General features: G+C 43.6%; 1 protein-coding gene across 2 annotated transcripts in view; it reads left to right on the top strand.

Annotated features, from left to right (window-relative positions):
* Positions 1–25,528, top strand: part of RNF19A (ring finger protein 19A, RBR E3 ubiquitin protein ligase) — a 482,643-nt gene that overhangs the window by 210,012 nt on the left and 247,103 nt on the right. For both annotated transcript variants that reach the window (XM_069220555.1, XM_069220556.1), the window contains one exon: positions 7,244–7,391. In XM_069220555.1, coding sequence (XP_069076656.1) covers positions 7,244–7,391 — 148 coding nt within the window. The remainder of the gene's footprint in view (positions 1–7,243; positions 7,392–25,528) is intronic.

Here is a 25,528-nt window from a genome sequence, read left to right as displayed (position 1 = left end):
CCTCAACCCCTTAACATAACATATAAAAACCCAAGCCCCTTTCACCAGGAAATAAAAAAACGACTCCCCATCCAAATCACTCACCTCCTTCACCACGTTTTGCTCTTCTTGCCGAGCCTGCAACCGGGAGCGGATCACCCCCACTCCCCTTTTCGCCTTCTTTCTGTGGGGCTGTCGGGCAGAATATTTATTGTTCCTGGAGGGGCCACCCACGTCCTGGGGCAGAATATCAATCCAATCCCAAAGTTGGGGAGGGGAAGTAAAGAACAGAGCCTCTTCTCTGTGGGTGACTTGGAACCTCGCCTGAAACAGAATGGCATAGGAAATCCCCGCTTCTTAGAGGTGCTTTTAAAAAAAAAAAAAAAAAAAATGTTTAACATCTATAAAGGAGGCCCTCTGTTTCTGGACTTCCCTGGTAAAATCCGGGATTATCATTACTTTTTGGTTTTCAAACATAATATTCCCTTTGACTCTGGACTTGGCCAGGAGATGGTCAGGATCTTTGAAATGTAAAAGCCTAGCCACCACTGGGGGGAGGAGGGGAGGGGTGTCATGCTGGTACTCGATGATCCCTCTCAAGGGCATAGAACTGAGAAAGACCCTCCGGGTCATTTTATCTCTAGGCCACGATTCCAAAAATACAGTCTTGTTTGCAGTGGGACATTCTGTGTGCTCCGGTAACCCTATGATGCGCATATTGTTCCTTCGAGCTCTATTTTCAGCATCCCCTGCACGTATTACAAGGGAGGTGACTCCTGAGATGATCCAAGTTCTCTAGCATCTTTCTTTTTGGTGTATTTGCCCATTGTGTAAGTTCTGTGTCTTTCTCGTGTGGGGGCAAGAGGAAAGTACAATTCACTTGAGCCACCAACATCAGTGGTCCTACAGGGCCAGGTGCAGCATTATGACACCCACCCGCCCCAATAGTGTTGTCACCATTTTCACTTGGCTCCTCTGTACACTAGTGAAATTTGGGTCAATGTCCCCCTGGTTCTGCGCAATCTCCTCAGTATCACCTTGAGTCCTGTCCAGCAATGGGCGGGAGCAGAGTCTCTTTGAAGGACCTTTCTTACAAGGAAGGCACAACAGTGGTGGGGGGGGAGGGGTTGTATGGAGTCCCTACCTGGAAGTGCAGTGCAAGACTGCCAGGTGCCCTGGAGCACTGAAATAATTTTATGCCCTCACAAGTCCAATGTGATGACCAGCCGACCGAGCAAGGATAGTAGTGCCCCCTCCCCCCCACATTGCCCTAGAATGTTAGTTGCATCAGGGCACCACAAAGCAAGGTGTAGTTGGGTTCGGCTCTTCCAACTTTACTCGGGTCAATGCACACAAGGAAACAGTCTCTCCATACCTCTGTGCTGGCCAGAGAAACTGATGGTCAGGTGAGCATCACAATGTTCGAGGGGCCCAAGAGCGAGCCCCAGCCCCTTCCTTGCTCCAAGAGGTGCATGACACCCCTCCTCAATGTTTATAGGAAGCGCTGCTCCAGGCGGGCTGCGTGCAACAAGGAAATAGTGCCAACAGGTCAGTGTAGCTCTCTCCCCACCCCCTTATCCAGCATGTCAGTGAAATGAGGCGAATGAGGCCGGGGCAACAGTCTGGTTGGGTGCGGTCCTCTGCACTGTTCCATCTGTCTCAGGGATGGCGGGGAGTAGCTCTGGTCAGCTGCCTCACCCGCCATGCAGTCATGATGCTGCATGCCAGTATTCCTCTGATTCAGGCGATCTCGGGTCTCAGTTGTTGTCATTCGCCCCTCTAGACGGAGCCTCCACCACCTTGCCCGCTTCTATCTGGAATCTCGATCACAAAGCAGGGTCCTTGTAGGCAGCTGGAGTGGCCTGGGAAGAGTCTCGGGCTCGATGTTGGGTGCCACTGCCATCTTGTCATAGCCACCTGGGTTGTCATTGGAGGGGAGAACAATTGATTGCACTGCATGCATCTAGCCCTTAGCAGCAGCAGCAGTCATTGCCCCAGTAGATTAGGGACTCAGCAACCAAGGTGGAATCTAGATCTCGAGCAAATTAGCAACAGGATGGCTTTGGATGGTGGAATTTGGCAGGGAGCAACGCAACTCTTACTCAGTTGGTGCCTATCCCAGTGGCATTGATCTGGCTGTATCCAATGTTCTTTCGGCCTCTCAAGTGCACACCTAGGGATTAACAGTCATTCTGTCCAGACTAAAGAGAGGAACGTTTTTTTCAAATGTTTTTGTTGGCATTCAGTTGTAGGATACTGTTTTCACATAAGATTGTTAATGGTACAGGTATACATATTTTGACATCGCTCTAGAAAACCAATACGAGTCATACTTCTCTGCAGGCTATGTTTTCTGTCTGTGAATGTGTACCCATAAAATGATCTGTTTCAGGCAGAGGTTTTCACATGTCTTGTAGTGGAAGTAGCCTACAAATGGTCAAAAAATCCTAGGATATGCTATATTTATATTAACCTACGAATTCAGGAGTAATAAAATCATGTAACAGAAACAGGTTCCTATTGAATTGAGTGTGAAGGTGTGGCAATCCCCTATGATGGCATCGATCAATGGTTAATTTTTCGACGTGGGTTGACTTGTATCGCTAGGTGGAGCTAAGTGTTCAGAAAGAACATGGATAAAGTGTGTGTGTGGGTAGTTATGTTGTTCTGGAGAGCCATACAATAGAATTACTCAGAAGTTAACTTGTTTGAGACCTACAATGGGGCAATAATTGTGTAAGTTCCGGAAAACGGTGAACCTAACCTAGGTCTTCTGGGGGTGTCTAGTGTCATCCTTTCTGCAGCACGCTAGAGCCTCTCGTAACTCCCATTCTCTATCAGCTGGATGAGTTATGGAAACTTGCAGAGGCCCCGGGCTTCTTCTTTATGTAATGCTGCACATTCACTGGATCTGAGCTTTCTAGCTCCTGTCTCCTTTTGTGTAATGTGTGGTCCCATGGCAGACTTTCAAGGCATAGTAATGGCACTCCTCGCAAATATCAATAATAAATCTGCCAATTTTGCTCAGCCTTACCTTGCTGAGGAAGAGGGTGAAGGTCTCTGAGACAGGTTTCAGGAGTAGTATAACTGCCCTTACCAGTTACTGTCTTTAAAGAGCCCTGTTATCTTTCAGTACCACATCATGTGATAGAAATCTGGGTTGTTGAATAGTCATCAAGGGCAACTCCCTTTTATGTTGAAGCTTGTTGATCACATGAGGGGAATTTAGGCCCTGTGTGATTGAAAATATTGAATTTGTTGCACCATGACTTTATGAGAGGCTTATTTAGGATATTCTTGGAATCTATCCTAGTCTTTATCACTAAGAGGGTGATTCTGGTCTTTCTCATGGTGATATCTCAGTTTGAGTAAAGGGGAGGAGGATTGAGCCAATAAAGGAAAATATAACCACGTAAGGCGTTTTTGATCTCTTCTCATGTGTAAGAGTCTGCATACAAATATGGGGCCGAGGATCGGTGCTAGTGATACCCGAGACGTTATGCATCAAAGCTATAAACATGCTGTGGGCACGGAAGGAAGCCAGAGGGAGCCCTTTCGCTTGTGTTAATGACTCAAAAAGAATTAAAGATCAGTTCTCAAAAAGCTCTCCTATCGATATTAGCTCATCGTGTTCCCTTTCTAGTGGTCGCAGTGCTATCTAGCACAATCAACTGAGTGAATAACAGGCGAGGCTGTACTAGTTTCCAGTGGGAATATTGTGCTACTCGTATAAGACAGGGTGTGTTGGTTTGAGGCCAGTTTGGACATAATACACATCGAGCCAGACATGTCAACTCAGTCGCCTGCAGAACACTCCAAAGTTTGCAAAGGTTCAGCTGCGCCACCCAACGGTGGAGCCGCTGTGTCTGGGCTGCTAAATAATGTAGCTCAAAATCAGGAACCCTCAGCCCTCCATGGTCTGTCAGCCAGTTGAAGATGGCCAGCGCCACCCTGGCTCCACTACAGCGAGACATAGATGTCTTATCAATTCGAGATGGAATAAAAGTATTATGTGAAGGGAGAATATGAGAATGCCTACTGCAGACTTCACTATTCTTGTAGGTATCTTGATGCTGTATTCCGCCAGCAGACCTCGTTCTTGGGGTTCAGGTGCTGATGTATTTTCTATTTTTCTCAAAGTAATGATGCTGGCTAATTACATAAATTTCATACATTTCCAGCCCTGCCTGTTTAGATGCCATCTAGGCACGATCTTCCTCCTGCACAACCGTGGTGAAGTCATTCTAGTACTGCTCACAAGAATATACCCTGTTTCCTATGATTCTGCCACCAATTCTCAGTCTGTGCCACAGAGTGAACTTGATTCAAGAATGGAGCAGAACATGCTCAAGATCTCAAACCAGACCCTGATGAAGATGTTCCAAAACTTTGAAAGTGGAAGTGTGAAACTAGGAGGAAGAATACCCAAGCATTTGCCAGAAGTATAATTTACAGCACCAGGGATGGCTTCATGGTTCATTTTCTAGAACAAAATTCCAAAGTAATGTTATGGACATGACAAATGAATATTGCACTTTGTTTGGAAAACACGTGGATGTGGTCTTTGAGGTGACAGTGAGATAGCAATAACTTTAGCATCCTTGCAAATCAGCAGAGGCTATTTGTGAGAGCTGTTATCCTACCAGGAGAACATTTTACCATTTTGAGATCTGTTGCCACTATAGCCAACATTCCTTTACCATCATTACCAGTGATATTTTCAGTCTACTATGCCATACCAGTCCGTCAAGCAGAAAATTACCCTCAGTCTAGGAAAGCACAAATTTCTCCAAAACGACATTGTCCTGAATTATCTCTTGTGGCATTCTAGATGCACCTGTATAAGATGTTTTGAGTTGTACAGATAACACAACAGAAATGTGTTACCTGCAAAAAATAAGGTGACAAACAAGTATTCTCAAGCTTATCACTGGAATATGGCACTGATAGAGCTTAAACAGCCATGTTGGATAGCAACCTGTCCACCGTGTCAGACACTGTAAGTTGGCACTTAAGGGGTGAGATATGGTAACACTTACAAAAGAGTATGCTGTTTTTGATGAATACTCAATCTAACAGCAGATTCCTAACTGCTCTCCCACCTACCTACCCTGTGGAATTGTCTCTTCCAACTAAGAAGGTTCCAATCTAGGAATCTGCACACTGTCACGTCTGATCCATAGTTAAGCGTTGCATCCGACAGCACGGACAGAGTCCACAAATAAACTTACATCAGCTCAGGTTTGGTGTATATATCCAGCTCAAGTATCACTTCCAGGGCTAGACTGATCTGACACACAGCTGCTGCCCCACGGAAGCAATCCTGAGAAAGCTTTCTGGATCCAGTCTGGCACCTTAGGGTATATACAAGGTGAGTATCTGTGGTTAGCAACAGCATCCACCAGAATCCGCGTTAATGAAGGTAAATCATTTGTTCTTCAGACATAACCAGAACATTTTTCATGCTGCAAAGCTATTACTACAGGTTAAGTATTTTGTTCTGATATCTAGATGGACTGCCCATTGTTTTCCTTTATATTTAAAACCTGGCCAATTAACCCCTGACAGAAAGTGTCAGCCGTTACTGCTGTACATCCTGTCCGGTAGATTTGCCTTTCTAAGGAACCAACTATAGTTATTTTGCAGGCTATTGTTGGCTATACTGTACTACACCTTCATAAGTAGGAGAATTTAGGGTAAAAGTGTTGGACCGCTATTAGCCAGACATTTGATTTGTCTTCATGCATGTAGGTTAAATATGGTCTAAGAAATAAAACAATTACTTGAGACGCATTGGTCATTTGTCTGAAAATGTTTGCTCTTTTTTGCAGTTTTTTTTGTTGCAGTTTTTATATAGCTGAAACATGGCCCAAGTGCATCAGATTGCTTTATATGAACCCCAAATTACATTATATTATGTCTTTTTTTATTTTATTTAATTTTAGGCACAGGGAGATTTAGTGACTCCGAGACTAATGTGGATCCCCAATTCCAAAGTCAACAGCTCTGGCAATTAGGCCACGTCTCCCCCATTTTGTTTCAAGAATGACTGACCAATGTGATTACGTTTAACTGAAATGTTATTATAACTGTTTTGTTATCAACAGTGGAGTATAGTATCTCATTGCTTGTAGGAATTTCTAAATTACTCCTGGTCACTTCAAAGCAGCATTCCTCCCAGTGGCTAGCCTAGCCATTCGCACAATAATATTTGGCCTTATTTCCTCAATCCTAACTACATTAAAATTACTTTTTATTTTCAAGCAAAAGGTGCCTGCATTATCCTGTTTGTTTCTCCACCCTGTGTAGCCTGGAAAGTACAATTTCTGTGGCCAGTGAAATGAAAACGTTCCTTCTTGATAGCCCTGTGTTAAAGCAAAAAGACACTGAAGCGATCTTTTTCCATGCGTGCCCCTAGAGTTTGGAATTCCTTCCCACTGAACATTATGACCCTGTCTTCTTATGATACATTTACAAAAAAATAATAACTGTCTAGTGTTTTAACTCCACCTCATACCCTAACTGTTCCGTATGTGCAGAATATTCACTACAATACGGTAAGAGCTGTTTGAGGTTGAAAACTTTGGATTTCTAAGCACAGGTCGATGGAGTTGACATCCACCCTTAAGTTCTAATAGCTATGCATATGACCAATATGCTTTAAAACGTTTCAGTACATAATTTGGTACTGCTGCAGTCCGAGATGGAATGCTTCTTACTTTGTTGAAAAGGTGTAGTGATAAAACGGTTTTTGGAAATCAAAAAGAACTTTCTTTTTTTTAGTCTAACTTGGTGCTGAAGGGTTAGCCAAAGAGTTTTTAAAATATTGCTCTCAATGTCCTTGCCGAAATGAAAGGATTTGTGGGGTTTGTTACTCTGTAGAAGTTACACAGGCTACACAATCAAATTTTCTTTGCAACAGTTTTTTTCTTTTTTTTACTATTTGGACAGGTGAAAAGAATTTTAACAACTCAGGCTCCCTTACATGATAGTAAGCAACCAACTTAGCACTCTATCACTATATGTCACTAGATTGCAGCTAATGGGCTTCAATATGTCCCTAGACAGAGGGAGTGGCGACTGTAAACATTCACTATGCCTTGGGCTCCAAAAAATCCTTGCACCAGAGCTTTAAGACGCAAACGGAAAAGGGCACTAGACGTTTTCTAGAATAGGTTTGCCCCTAAAGTTTTTCTTGTGTATAGATCAGAGTAATGGTACTAGAAGGCTGATACTCAAATCTTCTTTTTCTTTTGATTGTTAGCTACGGATGACATAAAACCATGCCCACGATGTGCTGCCTACATAATAAAGATGAATGATGGTAGCTGTAATCACATGACTTGTGCTGTCTGTGGTTGTGAGTTCTGTTGGCTTTGCATGAAGGAGATCTCTGACCTTCATTATCTCAGGTGAGCATGCCAATTTTGTTTAGTTATGTATGGATGCATTGTATACACTTTAAGTCTGTTAAGAATAATTTCAGTTTTTTTTTCCCTAAACATAGCTTTGACTCTTTTATACCTTGACACTTTAGAACTAAAATGCTGTTAGCTTTTCATTAAATTTTAAAACTTCAATTCGAGCTGTGATGATAGTATTGTAACCTCTATTTTGTATTGTAATATCTTCATTGATAGTACTAAATGCTTGAGGAGATCCTGCTGTCTGTGTTCACCTGCAGCACTTACCTTATAAATGTTGTTCATAGAATATAGCACAGGGTGGCTTTGTCCAGAGGATGAATAGCACCCTGTAAGACAGGTTAAAATGTAAAATAAGAAAGAAAAAAAACATAACTTGTATTGCAAACAGAGGGATCAGAGTCATGTCTCTTTAAGGATACCAGGCGATTCCTCTAGCCATAATGCATTATCCTGGAATGTGGGTTACCCAGACACTTCTTTTTCTGGCTTCTGTGAGAGTAATCAGAGTTTCATGCTTCAATTTTTTTCTTTCTAAGTTAACTTTTTAGACATAATTTTATTTTCACTCTGTTTTTAACACCCTTCTGCCGAGTGGGTAATTCTTTACCACCTTTGGGGGTTGTTTTTTTTCTTTTTAAAAATGCTTTCTCTTTTTGAGAAGTGTCCCTCCTATGGTAGAAAGAGAGCAGTCTCAGACCCTCCCTGGTGCTTGTCTTGTATGCCTTCCTCCATCTCATAATATTAAAGACTGCAGTATCTGCCAGAAAGTGTCCAATATAACCAATACAGCACTTGAAGGCAGAGAGGGGATCAGACTTTGAGGGGTACTTCAAGACTTGGAGGGTGAAGAGAAGAGGTAGAAGAGAGAACACTGTTAAGGATTCCCCAAGAGGGAGATCAGAGAAAAGAAGAGACAAACATGTTCTCTGTCATGACTCAAAACATCATTGGAAGACCTGGTAGTAAGCCTTAGTCCGTGGCATGCCGCATTGCTGATGTGGAAGACGACTATATTGGAGACCAGAGATAGTCTTTGATGGCAAAGCCTTCTTACCGATCCCTTTCAGAATGGGGACCTCGGTGGTGACCTGTGTCATCTGATGCAGACAATACATCACAATGTGATGTTGACAAACCCTTAGACCTCAAAAAAGTGTCTCCATTCTGTCAAAACCACCTTCATCAACATTGAGGGAAATTCCCATATGTTCCAGTGGGTTTGTCTCATTCAAGTGCAGAAATAACCCACTCTCCATCATAGTCCTGTTCTCTGGTATCTTTCTCAATATCGCCTACTGACTCTTAACAAGACACTCCTATGGCAGGCTTATCACGATCTCTGATTTTACTTTGGATTAAGACATCAGGTATTGAGGTGCAACCAACTTCTAAGCCTCTGTGATGAATGAGGCCTTCTTTTAAACCAGACTGTCATTAATTACCATGCAAGTCAATTAGACCAGTCGTTTCCTTCGAGGATCTAGTTCAGGAACTTCTTCATCTTGTACAAGTTACCGTCTGAGTATGTTTTCCAAGATTACATAGTTGTCTTGCCCATGTCTTTTTCCGCCCAGATCTCCTTTATCTCACTGAGGATGCACTGCTGAAAAACAGAGAGCTGATGTTTCTCGATCAAGACCTTCCTTCTCAGAGTCTGATGATACACATTTGTCGTATACTCCAAAGTCACCTACAAATACTCCTTCTCATGCGTCCTCCATGTATGATACTAACACCTTTCATGAGGTTTTATCTAGAGGTGCATCAAAATGCACAACAAAACCAACAGTCGCAGCCAAGACCAGCTCCAAAACCCCTGCTCCCTTTGGTGCTAGGACTTCTGACTATAGCTCAAGAAAAAATCCTGACACCTGAAATGATTCAGTCAGCTGCACCAAGGTTATGAAAGAAATATAACGTTCCACATTAAGATCCAGATTTGTTTTTTTAATTACCCTAAGCCAGATTCTGTCATTGTCCCTTCAGTATAAAGACAGCCTGCATCAGCTCCGAAAAAGACTGCTCCTCCAGAAAACAAATGTAAGAAAATAGGACTTGGTGGGTAAAAAAAGTATGTGGTACAGCTGCTGCCCATCTTAAAAATGCAAGTGATGCAGCTTTTTTGGGTTGATTTGAAAGAGACTGTATGAAGTATTTTGTCGACGATTTGCCCAAACATGGGCTACAAGATTAGGTAGAATAGGTAAAATCCAACCAAGTTATCAATGCAGCAGTAGACTCATTAGATGTAGCTTGCACTTCTTTTGCCATGGTGTGGCTATCAGAACATTGTTGAAGCCAGAGGCACAACTAATTTTAGCAAGTCAGCCATTTACAGGTTTATCTTTGGTTGGCCAGCCCTCAGACAATGAACTTCTCAAAATGAAGAGTGAAGCAGAAACTCTTCCTACAGTTGGGCTAGAGGAGAGGATAAGAGTCTTCAATTTAAGAGTTACCAAAGAAAATCCTACCAACACAGGGTTCAATCCCCTTGATGGTTTGATCACTTGAACCACCAGTATTACAACGGCTGAAGTATCAATACCTAAAGCCGCAGGCAAGATTTAAGATGACTGCTCCGAAGTCATGAGCCCCCAGAAGGGGAAGCCCTTTATCAGGGAGACAGTGGCAAACCTTTTCCTTCAAAAATCCATTGAAACTGTACCAGGCAACCAAAAAGGCCAGGGCATGTTTTCAGGATATTTTTTTTTTATTTTTTTAAAAAAGGTCTAACAGCAGGCTTAAGACCAGTTCTACGCTTAAGTCTATTAAATATATCAAGAGACAAATTTTGCATTACGACATTACATCAAATCATTCCTCCTATAAAACGGATAATTGTTTTTTTTTTCCTTAGACGTTATAGACTCATACTTCCACTTTTTAATAAATTCACATCACAGGAAGTGTCTGAAGTTTTTTAGTAGTTCTCGTGTTTGGCCTAAATTGGACATCACAAACTTTTTTTTTAAATGTATGACGGTAGTAACAGTTCACTTAAGAAAACAGAGGAATATTTATTTATCCTAACGTGGATGATTGGCTTCTGAAGGCAAGCACCCAACAAAAGGTGGAACAAGATCTCAGGTAAGCTTGCAGACTGCGAAACAACCTAAGTCTCCATAACAAGTCACATCTGACCCAAGTTTAAAGATTGACCTATCTAGGTGTGAATTTGGAAACAGTAAAAGAAAAGCTATGTTCTTTGGAGGAGACATGCTTAACAATTTGGAACAAATGCAGCACTCTGAGCAAAGTACTCAAAACCAACTGCAAGTGAGACAACATTGCTTGATTACACCTGAGACCACTCCACCAGTGCCCGGAGGATCAGTGGGTTCAAAAAGACATCTGGGAAGATCTGATGCTAGCAAGTATGGCAAATAAATATCCAAGCTAGTTGTAGGATTAATCTATTGCAGGGAGTTACATTTAACTAAGAAAAATCAGAGAAATCAATTGTCACAGATGCTTATTTTCATCATCTGTGGCACCTCACCATCCAAGGTCAATGCACAGTAAAGGAACAGAATTATCAGACAAATCTATTGGAATTGAGATTTGCTGTCATATCTTGCTTTCTTTCTCTGAAAGCCTGTGGGACAATCAGGATTCAAATGGACAATACAACCAGCATTTTTACATCAACAAGCAGGGAGGCACCAAATTGAGAAAACTATCACTGGAAGCACAAGTGAGCTGGCATTGGGCAACAGCAGGGAAATTATTGTTAACAGCAATTTATATTCCAAGGGGCAGTGAACTCTCCCCGTCACATTTGGGTGCTAAATATGAAATTCTCTTTGAACAGTGGAGTACACCTTCTATAGACCTCTTCGCCTCAGCTAAAACCGCAAATGGGAAACTTCATATCCAGGCAACCAGAACACTTGTTGAAAGGCAATGCCCTTTTGAAAACACGACACTAATATTTATGGTATGCCTTCCCTGCATGGCTCCCAATTCCATTGGTAATCCAGAAATGAAAAACATCTTCACGGAAGATGATCCTGATCACTCCGAATGGCCAAGGCAGTGGTGGTTTCCAAATGCTCATTAAACCACACAGGAGACTTCCACTCAAACCCAGCCTTTGTTGAGATTTCAGAGCCAGATTCTCTGCCCAAACTATCTTTGTTGAATTTGCCAGCACAGCTCCAAAAATCAGTCAGTATAGTCTTCTAGATTTATCTTCTGAATGCATGGAAAAGTAAGAGAAGTAAAACATCAGTCTACTAGGCATTGTTATTCCATGAAGTGAACGCTCTTTTGCATATTTTGTCATAACAGTGGGCACAATCGAATTACATGTCAAGAACATACTATACTTCCTTATTTAATTCATTTCGCCCAGTCCAAATTACAGTTTCCTCTGATAAAGGTCCCTCTAGCATTGATTCCAACTTAATTAATGGCCTCCCAATCATGCTTTCTACAAACTTCCATCAGTCAAAGACTTTTTGGAAGGCCTGAAGAAAGTGTTGCCTCCGATTAAAAGAGCTTAATCAGTACAATCAAAATTAATGGGCCCTCCTTTTGAACCCATACATAAGGCTTTGTTGCAACATCTTTCTTGAAAATCAACCTTTTTAATCTCTGTTACTTCAACTTGATGAGTTAGCGAGATTCAAGCTTTGTCTTCTATAGAACATTGTTTTATTTTGATGCTTCTAGGGTAGTGGTGAGTACAAATCCTTTGTTCCTACCAAAAGTATGTTTCGGTTTCCACATTAACTAGACATTACTTTATCATCATTTTTGCTGAACCTTTCTACTCCAGCTGAATGATCCGTTCACTCATTAGATATTAAAAGGGTCTTGAAGTTCAAGCTTCATAAAATTAGGGACTTAAAGCAATCTCATGTTTCATAAATTATGGCCGTATTAGGCAGGGGTTTTGTACCTCAAACCAATGTATTGCTATATGAATATTTTTGTGTATGATTACCTGCTGTCAACTCACAAATAAGCCCCTTCCAGACCTACTAGAGCTAAGGCTGCAACCATAGCTTAGCTATGGAATGTTCCTATTTCTGACATTTGCAAAGTAGCAAATTGATTTTCACTTTCACAAGCCATTGTAGCCTTGGTCTTGATACACTTATATTTACTGAAAAAAACAAAAGTTAAAGTGACGTTATAGTTAGGGATACTAAAAAGCCAAAAAATTCACTTTAAAAACAAAGGTTAAACCAGGGGTCTCCCAGCTAGTGTGTGATAAGAGTTACCCATGTTTAATGAAAATCATTAAAAGCTGCATATTAGCTACAGCTAATATTATTAGTGGTGTAATAGTGCCCTCATCGGAAAAGATTACTTTAGTGGCCACCAAATTCAAGGTTACCGGTAGTGATCACCTCAGTATATTAGGCAGGGTTGCTAGCGGTTGTGTAAAAAGACTTTGACGATAGGGAATGCCTCTGAGTAGTTGGTACGTACCAGCCACAGCTGCAGTGCCACTGGCATGAAAGTAATATTAGTAATCCGCCTCCCCACATGATTTAGCACTCAAAATCGGCTTTAAATACATTGTGGAAATGTATATTTTGTTCTCTAAACATCAGCTTCTTGTCTTGAATACATTTTTTAGTGTATGTGTGTAAATGTGTGTATATATATATATATATATATATATAATGTTCGATGGCATGTGTAGCTGCAGATACACATGCTGTGCACATCCCGCCATCTGGTGTTGGGCTCGGAGTGTTACAAGTTGTTTTTCTTCGAAGAAGTCTTTTCGAGTCACGAGATTGAGGGACTCCTCCCATTTCGGCTCCATTGCGCATGGGCGTCGACTCCATCTTAGATTGTTTTTTTTCCGCCATCGGGTTCGGACGTGTTTCTTTTCGCTCTGTGTTTCGGGTCGGAAAGTTAGTTAGAATCTTGGAAAAATCGTCGGTATTGTTTGCGTTCGGTATCGGGTTAGTTACAACAGATCGACACCGACTTTTGAAGAGCTCCGGTGGCCCTTCGGGGTTTTTTCGTTCCCCCGTCGGGGCCTGGTCGGCCCGGCCACGTGTCTCTTCAAGGCTGATGGAACGGACCCCATTCCGCTTCTGCCCAAAATGCCATAACAAGTATCCCTATACATATCAGCATCTGGTCTGTAACTTTTGTCTGTCCCCAGAGCACAAGGAGGATACCTGTGAAGCCTGTCGAGCGTTTCGGTCAAGGAAGACACTAAAAGACCGAAGAGCAAGAAGACTGCAAATGGCGTTGGCGCCGACAGGACAATGGCGTTTCGAGGAGGAGGAAGAAACCTTCTCCATTCAGGAATCGGACTCGGATGAGATCGATCCCGAAGAAATGCCGAAAACCGTGAGTAAGACGTCGAAACACAAAACTCACGAAAAGACCGCAAAAGCCCAGGGGAAGCCACCGCCAACAGGCCATGGCTTAACCCGAAAAATAGGTGACCGATCATCGGCACCGAAAAAGGGCACGCTGGTGTCGAAGTCATCCGACTCCGGTCGAGATACCGGCACACAGCAATCTCTGGCCCGAGATAGCGGCTCCGAGCACGTTCGGCACCGAGACAGCGGTACTGAAATGAGTCAGCACCGAGAAACGACGACACCGAAAGCAAAAAAGGTTTCGTCGGAACCGAAAAAAGTAGCCGAAAAGGTTTCGATACCGAAACATCCGGCCTCGGAACCGAAATCAAGTTCCTACACAGAGGAACAAGGACTGTCCTCACAAATGAAAATACATAGGTTTGGACAGGAATTGGAGACAATGGAGCCAGACCACACCCAAAGAAGGCTCCACATCCAAAAAGAAACTGGGAAGATCAGCACTCTCCCTCCTATTAGAATGAAACACAAACTTGCATTCCAGGAGAAAGACAAGCAGCCACAGGCAAAGGTGGCTAAACAAGTAACCCCGCCACCGTCTCCACAACGCTCGCCGCAAACATCACCGGTAGCTACTCCACCTATGATGCAATCCCTGACCCATACAGGGATGAGTCAAGACGACCCTGGCGCGTGGGTCCTTTATGACGCACCAGTGTCAGATAATAGTCCAGACTGTTATCCAGCTAGACCTTCGCCACCAGAGGATAGTACAGCCTACGCACAGGTGGTGTCGAGAGCAGCGGCATTTCATAATGTCAGCCTGCATTCAGAGCCCATTGAAGACGACTTTTTATTTAACACACTGTCGTCCACACACAGCCAGTACCAGAGTCTTCCCATGCTACCCGGAATGCTAAAACGCTCCAAACAAGTGTTTGAGGAGCCTGTAAAAGGAAGGGCCATTACTCCAAGAGTGGAGAAAAATATAAACCGCCACCAACAGACCCCGTGTACATCACACAACAGCTAACACCGGACTCAGTTGTATTAGGGGCAGCTCGCAAGAGAGCGAACTCACATACTTCAGGAGATGCACCACCTCCAGATAAAGGAAGTAGAAAATTCGACGCAGCAGGCAAAAGGGTGGCGGCACAGGCACCAAACCAGTGGTGTATTGCAAATTCACAGGCTTTGTTGGCCAGATACAATAGGGCTCATTGGGACGAAATGCAACACTTTATAGAACATTTGCTCAAGGAGTTCTAAAAGAGAGCACAGCAGGTAGTAGAAGAAGGACAAACTATCTCCAACAATCAGATACGGTCAGCAATGGATGCTGCAGACACAGCTGCTAGAACTGTCAACACAGCAGTGACAATAGGGAGACATGCATGGCTGCGTACATCAGGATTTAAACCAGAAATACAGCAAGCTGTGCTGAATATGCCATTTAACGGACAGCAGTTGTTTGGGCCGGAGGTGGACACTGCTATCGAGAAACTTAAAAAAGACACTGTCACGGCCAAAGCCATGGGCGCACTCTACTCCCCACAGAGCAGAGGCACATTTCGAAAAACAGTTTCGTGGGGGGTTTCGAGGGCAAAGCACAGAACCCACGACCTCACAAACAAGGCCCACTTATCAGAGCCAATATCTACGGGGAAGTTTTCGGGGGCAATATAGAGGGGGACAGTTCCAAAAAAGTAGAGGGAAGTTCCAAAGTCCCAAAACTCCTCAAAATAAGCAGTGACTTCCAAGTCACACATCCCCAACACATAACACCTGTGGGGGGGAGACTAAGCAAATTTTACAAACATTGGGAGGAGATAACAACAGACACTTGGGTACTGGCAATTATCCAGCATGGTTATTGCATAGAATTTCTCAAATTCCCTCCAAACATCCCACCGAAAACACACAATATGTCAAAACAACATATAGATCTTCTGGGACTAGAAGTTCAGGCATTGATACAGAAAGAGGCAATATAATTAGTACCAAACCAAAAGAAAGGGACAGGAGTTTACTCTTTGTACTTTCTCATACCCAAAAAAGACAAGAGTCTGAGACCTATACTAGATCTCAGAACATTAAATACCTACATCAAATCAGATCACTTTCACATGGTGACATTGCAGGACGTAATCCCACTGCTCAAACAACAGGACTACATGACAACACTAGACCTAAAGGATGCATATTTCCATATACCGATACATCCTTCACACAGAAAGTACTTAAGGCTTGTATTCCAAGGAGTACATTACCAATTCAAGGTGTTGCCATTCGGAATAACAACTGCGCCAAGAGTTTTTACAAAATGCCTGGCAGTCGTAGCTGCACATATCAGAAGGCAGCAAATACATGTATTCCCGTACCTATACGATTGGTTAATCAAAACCAACACGCTAGAACGGTGTTCACAACACACAAATTATGTCATAGAAACCCTCCACAAACTAGGTTTCTCAATCAACTACACAGTCACACCTTCTGCCGTGTCAAACACAGCAATACTTAGGGGCGACAATCAACACAACAAAAGGGATTGCCACTTCAAGTCCACAAAGGGTACAGGCATTTCACAATGTAATACAGGCCATGTACCCAAAACAAAAGATACAAGTGAAGATGGTGATGAAACTACTAGGCATGATGTCCTCATGCATAGCCATTGTCCCAAACGCAAGATTGCACATGCGGCCCTTACAACAGTGCCTAGCATCACAATGGTCACAGGCACAGGGTCAACTTCAAGATCTACTGTTGATAGACCGCCAAACATACACCTCGCTTCAATGGTGGAACAATATAAATTTAAACCAAGGGCGGCCTTTCCAAAACCCAGTGCCTCAATACGTAATAACGACAGATGCCTCCATGATAGGGTGGGGAGCACACCTCAACCAACACAGCATCCAAGGACAATGGGACACTCAGCAGAAACAGTTTCACATAAATCACTTAGAACTACTGGCAGTATTTCTAGCGTTGAAAGCATTTCAACCTATAATAAGCCACAAACACATTCTTGTCAAAACAGACATGACAACAATGTATTATCTGAACAAACAGGGAGGAACACACTTGACACAGTTGTGTCTCCTGGTACAGAGAATATGGCATTGGGCAATTCACAACCACATTCGCCTAATAGCGCAGTTTATTCCAGGGATTCAGAATCAGTTAGCAGACAATCTCTCTCGGAATCACCAACAGATCCACGAATGGGAGATTCACCCCCAAATACTAAACTCTTACTTCCAAAGATGGGGAACACCACAAATAGACCTATTTGCAACAAAAGAAAACGCAAACTGCCAAAACTTCGCATCCACATACCCACAGGATCAGTCTCAAGGCAATGCGTTATGGATGAGTTGGTCAGGGATATTTGCATACGCTTTTCCCCCTCTCCCACTCCTTCCATATCTGGTAAACAAATTGAGTCAAAACAAACTCAAACTCATACTAATAGCACCAACTTGGGCAAGGCAACCTTGGTACACAACACTACTAGACCTATCAGTAGTACCTCATGTCAAACTACCAAACAGGCCAGATCTGTTAACTCAACACAAACCGATCAGACACCCAAATCCAGCATCGCTGAATCTAGCAATTTGGCTCCTGAAGTCTTAGAATTCGGACATCTAGACCTCACACAAGAATGTATGGAGGTCATAAGACAAGCTAGGAAACCAACCACAAGACATTGCTATGCAAATAAGTGGAAAAGATTTGTGTATTACTGCCATAATAAACTAATACAACCCTTACACGCATCTGCTAAAGACATCGTCAGCTACCTACTGCACTTACAAAAGTCAAAGCTAGCTTTTTCATCCATTAAAATACATCTCACCGCAATTTCAGCTTATCTGCAAATTACGCACTCAACATCACTTTTTAGGATCCCAGTCATAAAGGCTTTTATGGAGGGTCTGAAAAGAATTATCCCACCGAGGACCCCACCAGTTCCTTCGTGGAACCTCAACATTGTCTTGACACGGCTCATGGGTCCACCGTTTGAACCCATGCACTCATGTGAGATACAATACTTAACATGGAAAGTAGCATTTCTAATTGCCATCACAACTCTAAGAAGAGTAAGTGAGATACAAGCATTTACCATACAAGAACCCTTTATTCAGATACACAAGCATAAAGTAGTTTTACGAACAAATCCTAAGTTCTTACCAAAAGTCATATCACCGTTCCACTTGAATCAAACAGTAGAACTACCAGTGTTCTTTCCACAACCAGATTCTGTAGCTGAAAGAGCACTACATACATTAGACATAAAAAGAGCGTTAATGTACTACATTGAAAGAACAAAACAAATTCGAAAAACAAAACAATTGTTTGTTGCTTTCCAAAAACCTCATACAGGAAATCCAATATCCAAACAAGGCATTGCCAGATGGATAGTTAAATGCATTCAAACCTGTTAGCTCAAAGCAAAAAGAGAACTGCCTATAACACCAAAAGCACACTCAACTAGAAAGAAAGGTGCTACCATGGCCTTTCTAGGAAACATTCCAATGACTGAAATATGTAAGGCAGCCGCATGGTCTACGCCTCATACGTTTACCAAGCACTACTGCGTGGATGTGTTAACAGCACAACAAGCCACAATAGGACAAGCAGTACTACGAACTTTGTTTCAAAAACTACAACTCCTACAGGCTGAACCAATGCTTTTGGGGAGATAACTGCTTACTAGTCTATGCAAAGCATGTGTATCTGCAGCTACACATGCCATCGAACGGAAAATGTCACTTACCCAGTGTACATCTGTTCGTGGCATGAGACGCTGCAGATTCACATGCGCCCACCCGCCTCCCCGGGAGCCTGTAGCCGTTTGAAGTTGATTTTGAACATTTGTAAATTTGTAAATATATCGCTTTAACCACATTATGTACATACATATTTACTCCATTGCATGGGCACTATTACTAGAATACACAACTCCTACCTCACCCTCTGCGGTTAAAACAATCTAAGATGGAGCCGACGCCCATGCGCAATGGAGCCGAAAGGGGAGGAGTCCCTCGATCTCGTGACTCAAAAAGACTTCTTCGAAGAAAAACAATTTGTAACACTCCGAGCCCAACACTAGATGGCGGGATGTGCAAAGCATGTGAATCTGCAGCGTCTCATGCCACGAACAGATGTACACTGGGTAAGTGACATTTTCCATATATATATATATATATATATATATATATATATATATATATATATATATATATTATTTTCGATGGAATGTGTAGCTGCAGATACACATATGCTATGCATTATTCCGCCATCTAGTGTTGGGCTCGGAGTGTTACAAGTTGTTTTTCTTCGAAGAAGTCTTTTCGGGATCGAGTGACTCCTCCTATCGATCATACTGCGCATGGGCATCGACTCTTGTTAGAGTGTTTTCTTTTTGCTGTCTGGTTCGGACGTGTTTCCTCTCGCTCCGAGATTTCGAACTGGAAAACTTTAGAAAACTTCCTTGATCGTCCGTATTGTTTCGATCGTGTTTCCACCTAACTTCGAACCAATAGTACAGTTGAAAACTAAATTTTGCCCTTCTGGACGCGTGCGCCTGACTCGGGCCTGTTCGGACCTACCATGTCGAAGTCTGATCGATCGGACTCCATTTTGGCTTTGTCCCCGATGCCCCGCGAAATTTCCATACACAGACAAACACCTTGTCTGTAATATGTGTCTTTCTCCCCATCACAGAGAAGAAGATTGCGAGGCCAGTCGATCGTTTCGACCCAAAAAGACCCTGCGTGACCAGAGAGCCAGAAGACTGGAAATGGCGTTGAAAAGTACAGAACATCTCGACACCACAGAGGAAGAACAGGCGCGGATGGCGGTTTCCATCAGAGACACCAACTTCGAAGAAGAATCCGAAGAAGATGGGCCTTTCACTGCTGGTCAGCACGTGAGTACGTCTGCCCCTAGACCCACTTATAAAATGTCCTCGAAGGCCTTGGGTGCACCACTGCCAGAAAGCCATGGTTCGACCTGAAAAACGAATCGTCGACCACCCTTCGGGTCCAGCGTCGAAGAAGGCCACTCGTCCATCAATATCGGAGTCGAGTAAGTCCATCAAAAGATCAACTTCCGACTCGAGCAATCGTCCTCACTCCTCGGGGTGTCGAAGCTTCAACTCCCTGCTTCGGAGCCAAAACAACCGGCTGTATTTTTGGGCCTGAAAAAACTACCGTCTTCAAACCCGAAAAACTCTTCTTATTCAGAAGAGCAAGGACTTTCGAGGCCATCTTAAACAAAGCTCAAAATCTCTCAATGAACAGTCATAGTGCCCTCAGAAATATGACCAAAAGGTTTATGAGATCCAAGCTATCCATGAGATCATGGGTGAAAGACAATCAAGGATTCACATCCATAAAGAGACTGGCAGAATAATTACTGCACCTCCTCTGCAGACCAAGAGAAAGTTGGCCTTTCAAGAACATTTAGACACTGCTCCACCAACAGCAAACATTTATATACGGAAGGAAGGAGAAGCCTTCGCCACCATCCCCTGGCCCACCACCTTTGCCTTCACCAACTCATTCACAATATTCTCATGGTGATACGGTTGATTCTTGGGATCTCTATGATCCGGATCCCATGCCTAGTAATGAACCGGACTTATACGCTTCCAAACCTTCTCCATCAGAAGAAACAAATGCATACACGCAGGTTATTTCTAGGGCTGCAGCGTACCATGGAGTGCTTATGCATACTGAGCCCTTAGAAGGGGATTGTCCAGACTGGAACCAGAGCACCCCTGTTCTCCACAGGCGCATAGGCGTCTGTGGAGAACAGGGGTGCTCTGGTTCCAGTCTGCTAGCAGGTCGCCCCTAAATAGTAGATTTAGTGGTGTGTTTAGGACTGGAGGGCAGTAGCCAATGTCTACTGTCCCTGACGGTGGCTACACCCTCCTTGTGCCTCCTCCCTATGGGGAGGGGGGGGAACATCACTAATCCTATTGGGCTAAATCCTTGAAAGCAAGATGGAGGATTTTCTAGGGAGGGGGTCACATCAGCTCTGGTCACCTTAGTGGTGGACCTGGCTGAGGGGGTGGCTCCTCCTTGGTTTTCTCATTATCTCCCCAGACTTGCTGCCAAAAGTGGGGGCTGTGTCCAGGGGACGGGCATCTCCACTAGCTGGAGTGCCCTGGGTCATTGTAACACAAAGCCTAAGCCTTTAAGGCTCACTGCTAAGTGTTTCAGTTCCTGCAGGGGGAAGGTGTGAAGCACCTCCACCCAGTGCAGGCTTTTTTCTGGCCCCAGAGAGCACAAAGTCTCTCACCCCAGGGGGTCAGAAACTCATCTCAGTAACAGGCTGGCACAGACCAGTCAGTCCTGAACTGAAGAATTGGGTAAAATACAGGAGGTATCTCTAAGATGCCCTCTGTGCATTTTTTAATAAATCCATCACTGGCATCAGTGTGGGTTTATTATTCTGAGACGTTTGATACCAAACTTCCCAGTGTTCAGTGTAGCCGTTATGAAACTCTGGAGTTCATTTTGACAAACTCCCAGACCATACTTAATATGGCCACACTGTACTTACAATATCTAAGAATAGACTTAGATACTGTAGGGGCATAATGCTCATGCAGCTATGCCCTCACCTGGGGTATAGTGCACCCTGGCCTAGGGCTTTAAGGCCTGCCAGAGGGGTTACTTACCTATGCCACAGGCAGTATTGTGTGTGCATGGCATCCTGAGGGGGATGCCATGTCTACTTTGTCTTCTTCTCCCCACCAGCACACACAATCTGCAGTGGCAGTGTGCATGTGTTAGGTGAGGGGTCCCTTAGGGTGGCACAAAACATGCTGCGGCACTTAGGGACCTTCCCTGGTCACAGGGCCCTTGGTACCACTGGTACCTTTTACAAGGGAGTTATCTGTGTGCTAGGGGTGGGCTAATTGTGGAAACAATGGTACATTTTTAATGAAAGAACACTGGTGCTGGGACGTGATTAGCAGGGTCCCAGCGCACACTGCCAAGTCAGCATCAGTATCAGGCAAAAAGTGTGGGGGGTAACTGCAACAAGGAGCCATTTTCCTACACACGTACTTAAAAATCAGTACATTTTTAGGACCGTCTCAGCCTGAAATTTTGGGGACCCTACAAACCCTTGGTAAAGCTAGTCATATAGGAACATTCTTAACTAACACAGCCACAACAGCCAGATTTCAAGTACTGCATACAGGGAAAACTGAGTAAACATTTTCATTTACTATAGCACAGATATTGATCGCATCACTCATCTTTGCAAAGTTGACTACATTAACTGCTTACTAATAGGTTCCCTAGAACATATTTTATCCCTCTGGAACAGATTCTAGATTTTGTGCATGGACTCAACTATCTTACCAGGTACACTCGTACTTCACAGTTCCACTACCGAGCCAGCTGGCTGTCAGTTAATACCGATCTCTTTACAAGTTATGTTGGCTGTCCAGCCTTCTACCCAGACCTCCTGGGCTTGCTGACGTAGAAGCAAAGACATACGGGGAGTCCATACTCCCTGCCTGACAGAACCTACACCAGACAATACAGCAGTCACAGTGTGTTTGCTCTCTGGTCACCCAGATATCCAGTGCTTGCACACTTTGCAGCATAATCGCTGGCTCAGGTAATTTCCGACCCCTGACTGACATGACCCACCACAACACAGACAAACTACTCCACACCCCAGGTAAACAGTCCAGGGAGTTTACACCATAGCCTGACACTATCTGTTAAACCTTAAGCAAGAGACTCCATACCCTAACTTAAGATTATGTCCCAAGTGCCACCACAAATGTGCCCTGTGACACATGAGAAGGAGAAGCAGGCTGACCCTCAGCCAAAGGAAGAGGAGCAAACGGTGCTCTTCGATGAAAGGATAAATACAGGGGTAGGGAGTTTCAAGGTCTAGGAAGCACTAAAGGAGAATGGCAAGACCTCAATGCCGATTCTTCAGGGGAGGGTGTTGGATCCTGTCCTTCGAGGCCATCACCCCCAGATGACTTTGTAGTGTGCAGTGCAATGATCTAAAGCTGCTGGTAAACATGGGGTGCGATTGCAAAAGGAATACTAGCAGGCTTGCTTTCTGCTTGATACTTTTTTACCATAAAAAAGGAGACGTTAATACCTCCCTATTCTGCCAAACCTTCTGGGTCAAGGAAGAGGGTCTTTGAGGGAATCATCAACATGCAAACCACTAACTTCAAGTGTGGAGAAAAATAAGACCCCCTAATTAAGGGCAGTGAAGTGGCAGACTCAATTATTGTGGTCAAGGCCACAAAGAAAGCTAATGTCCCGAGATTGACAGGCCCACTACATGACGAGGAGAGCCAAAGCGTGACGATGGTGGCTTGCGAAGTCAAGAGTTCAGCCACCCCGCAATGAAGAATTGGTATCTTAACCGCCCTTCTTGACCGCTCTGCCCACCGACTGTGATAAAAGATTAAGTAACTAAAGGAGCAGCTACATGAACAATACCAGAAGTGGGCAACAGAGAATGGCAACAGGTGAGGCAGGGCCGGCTTTATTGCAGTGCAGCTGGTGCGGCCGCACTAAGCAGGGGTGGGGGGGTGGGTCACTGACCTCGGGAGGGAGGGGAAGGGGAGGCGCAGTTTTTAGCAATAACCTATTATTTAAAAGCACCTGATGCAGTTTCTCGTGCGCCCAGCTTTCAGGCAGCAATAAAAATGTCAAGATTACCCTTGTGATTAATGTTCCTGCTAGAGAGATGGATTAGTAAAGCCAGCTTTTACCAGTCCTTTAAAACAAATGAAATGTATGTGTGACACAACAAGCGCCGCCAGCGCTAAAGCGGACCCTGATGCCATGTGTGCCCTTGTGCACACATTTGCTGACAGGGCAGTGGGACAACTGTGAGCGGACGCCATCGTTTTTGCTGCAGTGAAGGATGACGATGGCAGCTGATTGAAGCCGCCTTCACTAATGCCATTACCTTTGACCTTCTGATTATTTGCCCTGGCGTACATAGAATGCAAAAATACATCCTTGATGTTGGTGAATATGGTGAGGGTGTTTCATTAGTGCCCTAGGCCCTTAGACCAAGATGTGGGGTGCTCAAATACCCCTCTGTACATGAACATGATGTGGATGCGCATGGGGGTAATAATCGCACCAGGGCAGCTGTGAATTTTGGGCAAAGAAGAAAAATGGTTCTCAAAATTTCCACCCTATCCCCCCTATTAAAAAGGGTATGGATATTTCAAACAAAAAAAATAGAGGAACCAAGATACCCACTTGCCAAGGCAGTTTTTTTATAATTTATTAATTCCCCTCACTTTCCAGCCGGGGGATATCTCTAACTGCCATGCCAGGCCTTGAGCATGGAGATGGAAGATGGGTGAGAGGGCTCTTTTGCAGCTTAATGGGGTGCTTGAAATTGAAAAAATAAAGTGCAGGTACTCTGTGCTAGAGTACCTGTTTGTTTCTCAGAAGTGACGGTACCTTCCAATTGAAAGTATTACGTTTTTCTTGAGATGTACCGGTACTCCCGCTCAAAATAGAAAAGGGCCGGTACTCGGTACCGGACAGTACCGGCCCATTTAAAGCACTATATACATGGATGGCCAAACTGCATTATGCAGTTTTTAGTCTTTTTCATCCCAGTGTTCATGGGCACTTGAAAGGGAGGGGGGAGGGTTCTGAATGTCCAGTAAGCAAGCACTTAAAGGCAAATACACTTTATTATATTTTCTTTTGTTTATATTCAATTACTAGCCATAATTTTCCAGAGATATTAAATATTTACCAAAACATACATAGCTATGCCTATGGGCTGGCCAGTCACATTTTGCTTAGATCTCCCAAACAGATGTATCAAAATCCAAATGGTTACTGGGACTAAAATGCTTCTCTTTTCGTCCTCTTATCTTTTTTTACCCTTCATAGGGGCATCTCCAGTCACCATCTGGTGGTAGATCCGTCCCCTTGGGGATGTCAGATGTTTGCCCCGGAAACCCCTCTGTGCCATTACCATCTTCCTATTCCCTTTTCCATCTTTATGACTTTGTGCCCATGTTTTCCTTCGGTTTCCTGTTTTCTGCATGCACAAATGTTTTTTCCTCTATAGTTCATTTGAAGGCACCTCATTTTTTGGTGAGTTTGGAGAGTCGCATGTGAAACCAAAACATTCTTCAAGCTGCAAACTACACCTACAGGTAAGTAACCATTTACATTTGACGCTTGATTTTTGTCTGGATTCACATATTGTGCATTCATTATGTAACAGTACCCTCCTTCTCTTGGAGGCTGAGTTGAAATTAGTTTATGCTTGCAAACAGATGCTTTAATAGGCTTTGATCCACTTGTGTTTCCTTGTTAAGTTTAATGTCCACGCAAAAATGTTTTGTGAAAGTGTGTATGGGCGACCAAGTGGCTGCCATCCGTATGTTTGTTAATATACATACTTACTAAGAAAGTAAGGGTTGTTGGCTCAGTTTTTCTTTGTGGTTTTTGCTCTAACTGAATGCCTGCACTTATGTAACATTTGAAGAGTATAAACTATCCATTGTGACGGTAAGCGCTTCTTTGCTTGTGAATAAGAGACAAAGAACTAGTTTGCCTTCTGATTTATTTGTTTCTCAATAATACATGATTGGCCTACGGATGTTCAGAGTATGGCAGGCCCCTTTTACATGTGCCTTTGGTTGTCGGAAAACTCGATAGTTTGATACCCTGATTTTCATAGAAATATTATTAGACCTATGGCAGGAACTGCGGGATAGTTTGCATGTCCTAAATGTAGGGTTCCTGAGTGGTTAGCACTTACTGCAAGCTTACC

Source organism: Pleurodeles waltl, chromosome 2_2 (assembly GCF_031143425.1).
Source record: "Pleurodeles waltl isolate 20211129_DDA chromosome 2_2, aPleWal1.hap1.20221129, whole genome shotgun sequence".
NCBI lineage: Eukaryota > Metazoa > Chordata > Amphibia > Caudata > Salamandridae > Pleurodeles > Pleurodeles waltl.
Note: the sequence above shows the minus strand (reverse complement) of the source record. Positions and strands in the feature narration are given on the sequence as shown.